The sequence below is a fragment of the Arachis duranensis genome, chromosome 10, assembly GCF_000817695.3.
Source record: "Arachis duranensis cultivar V14167 chromosome 10, aradu.V14167.gnm2.J7QH, whole genome shotgun sequence".
In the NCBI taxonomy this organism is placed as follows: domain Eukaryota; kingdom Viridiplantae; phylum Streptophyta; class Magnoliopsida; order Fabales; family Fabaceae; genus Arachis; species Arachis duranensis.
In genome coordinates this window covers 47,678,865-47,681,399 of record NC_029781.3, presented here as the reverse complement: position 1 = coordinate 47,681,399, position 2,535 = coordinate 47,678,865, and the positions used below count along the sequence as shown (strand labels likewise).

The 2,535-nt window shown below is 42.7% G+C and overlaps 1 protein-coding gene across 1 annotated transcript; it reads left to right on the top strand.

Annotated features, from left to right (window-relative positions):
- The first annotated feature begins 1,605 nt into the window (after positions 1–1,605).
- On the top strand, positions 1,606–2,229 carry LOC107469840 (uncharacterized). Its single transcript, XM_016089219.1, has 2 exons — positions 1,606–1,907; positions 2,070–2,229. Exons 1-2 carry the CDS (start codon positions 1,606–1,608, stop codon positions 2,227–2,229), a joined length of 462 nt encoding a protein of 153 aa, XP_015944705.1.
- Positions 2,230–2,535: the final 306 nt, after the last annotated feature.

Below are 2,535 nucleotides of genomic sequence, written 5' to 3'. Positions count from 1 at the left end.
GGACCCTAAATTTCAGCCAGAAAATACCTGAAATCACAGAAAAACACACAAACTCATAGTAAAGTCCAGAAAAGTGAATTTTAGCTAAAAACTAATAAAAATATACTAAAAACTAACTGAATCATACTAAAAACATACTAAAAACAATGCCAAAACCCTAAACCCTAACAAATAATTCTAACAAGATACTTTCTGCCAAAACACTAACCCCACTAACTGTTTGATATATTGCATCACTGACACTAACAAATAATTCTAACAAGATACTTTCTGCATTGCTTTTCTTTGCTTGTACTCTGTGGGTTTGTATGACAGGGAGAAGAAGCAGAGCTTCAACTTCCTTTGATTCTGAACCTGAGAGAACCTTCTTAAGATTAAGAAGGGAGGCAAAAGAAAAATGTGTAGTGGGTGCTGAAGAAGAGGAGGAACACTGTGAAGAATACTTTGAAACAACCATGGAAGACCATCGTGAGGAAGAGGTGCACAACCATGGTGGAGGAGGTAGAGCAAATCCTGGTTGGGAAGATAGAAGAGTCTTGGGCTCTTACATCAACCCAAACCCAGGGAATTACGGAAGTAGCATCCAGAAACCAACCATCCATGCCAACAACTTTGAACTAAAGCCACAGCTCATCACCCTCGTTCAGAACAATTGCTCGTTCGGAGGAGGTGTTCAAGAAGACCCCAACCAACACTTAAACACATTCCTGAGAATATGTGACACAGTGAAGTCCAATGGCGTTCAACCAGACGCCTGTAGACTGTTGTTGTTCCCATTCTCTCTGAGACAAGGCGGCCAAGTGGTTGGAGTCTTTTCCAAAGGAGAGCTTGACAACTTGGGATGATGTTATGAACAAATTCTTGGCAAGATTTTACCCCCCTCAACGAGTCAATCGGCTGAGAGCTGAGGTCCAAACTTTCAGGCAACAAGATCGTGAGACTCTATATGAAGCATGGGAGAGGTTTAAAGACCTAACAAGGAGATGTCCATCTGATATGTTCAATGAATGGGTGCAGCTGCACATCTTCTATGAAGGACTGTCATATGAATCTAAGAAGGCCGTAGACCATTCATCCGGAGGTTCTTTGAACAAAAAGAAGACCATTGAGGAAGCCATAGATGTCATTGAAACTGTAGCTGAGAATGACTACTTCTATGCTTCCGAAAGAGGGAACACTAGAGGAGTAATGGAGCTGAACAATGTAGATGCTCTGCTTGCTCAAAACAAGCTCATCACCAAGCAGCTAGCTCACCTCACCAAGAAGATGGAGAGAAGTCAAGTAGCAGCGATCACCACTTCAACTCAAGAGGAAGCAAGTGAAGAGGAAGAAGGAACTCAGGAGCAAGCCAACTACATTGGGAATTCACCTAGACACAACCATGATCCATACTCCAAGACCTACAACCCTGGATGGAGGAATCATCCAAACTTTGGGTGGGGTAATCAACAAGATCAAGGCCAAGATCAGAGACGTCACAACCCCAACAACAATACAGCCCATTCTTTAGTTAATGACAAAATCTCTAAGATTGAAACCCTGCTTGAGAGCATATGCAGAGACATCCAAGACAGTAAAGCATTCCGAGAGGAAGTGCAGTCAAATATGCAAAACCAAGATGTTACCATTGAGAAGCTTGAAACACAAGTTGGTTACCTATTCAATCAGACTTCTAACAACAACAGAAGTAAAAAGGAGGAGTGTCAAGCTATCACTCTTAGGAGTGGGAAGGAGCTGAAGGGATTTGACCAGAAGAAACTAGAAGAAGAGTCAATTGAGGAAGGAGAAAAGCAAGATGGAGACCAAAGCCCAACTTCTAAAAGTCAAAAAGAAGAAGGGAAGCTGAAACCGGATGTCCTGAGAGTTCCATACCCTCAGCAATTGAAGAAAAAGGGAGACGACAACCAGTTTTTGAGATTTTTAGAAATCTTCAAAAAGCTACAAATCAACACACCCTTTGCTGAAGCAATAGAACAAATGCCTCTCTATGCCAAGTTCTTAAAGGAACTCATGACTAAGAAGAGAAGCTGGAAGAACAACGAAACTGTGATACTGACCGAAGAATGCAGTGCTATCATTCAGCACAAATTACCCCAGAAATTGAAGGATCCAGGGAGTTTTCAGATCCCCTATGTCATAGGTGAGATCACGGTAGAGAAGGCTCTTTGTGACTTAGGAGCCAGCATCAATTTGATGTCAGTAGCTATGATGAGGAAAATGAAGATCTAAGAGGCTAAGCCAACAAAGATGGCCCTACAACTGGCAGACCGATCATTCAAGTTCCCTCATGGCATAGTAGAAGATTTGTTGGTGAAGGTGGGAGAGTTCATATTCCCAACAGATTTTGTGGTCCTAGATATGCAAGAGGAACCCAAAGCCTCCATTATCCTGGGAAGGCCCTTCTTGGCCACTGCAGGAGCCGTCATTGACGTCCAAAAAGGTGACCTCACCTTGAGACTACACAATGAAGAGATGACCTTCAACGTATTCAAGGCCATGAGTTACCCACCAGAGCAATTCGGGGAATGCATGAGG

What these genes read in the sequence shown, in the direction of transcription:
- LOC107469840 (XM_016089219.1), top strand. Translation starts at nt 1,606, where the DNA reads ATGCAAAACCAAGATGTTACCATTGAGAAGCTTGAAACACAAGTTGGT. An exon ending in AAAAAGGGAGACGACAACCA is followed by an intron (nt 1,908 to 2,069) that starts GTTTTTGAGATT and finishes CGAAGAATGCAG; the next exon opens with TGCTATCATTCAGCACAAAT.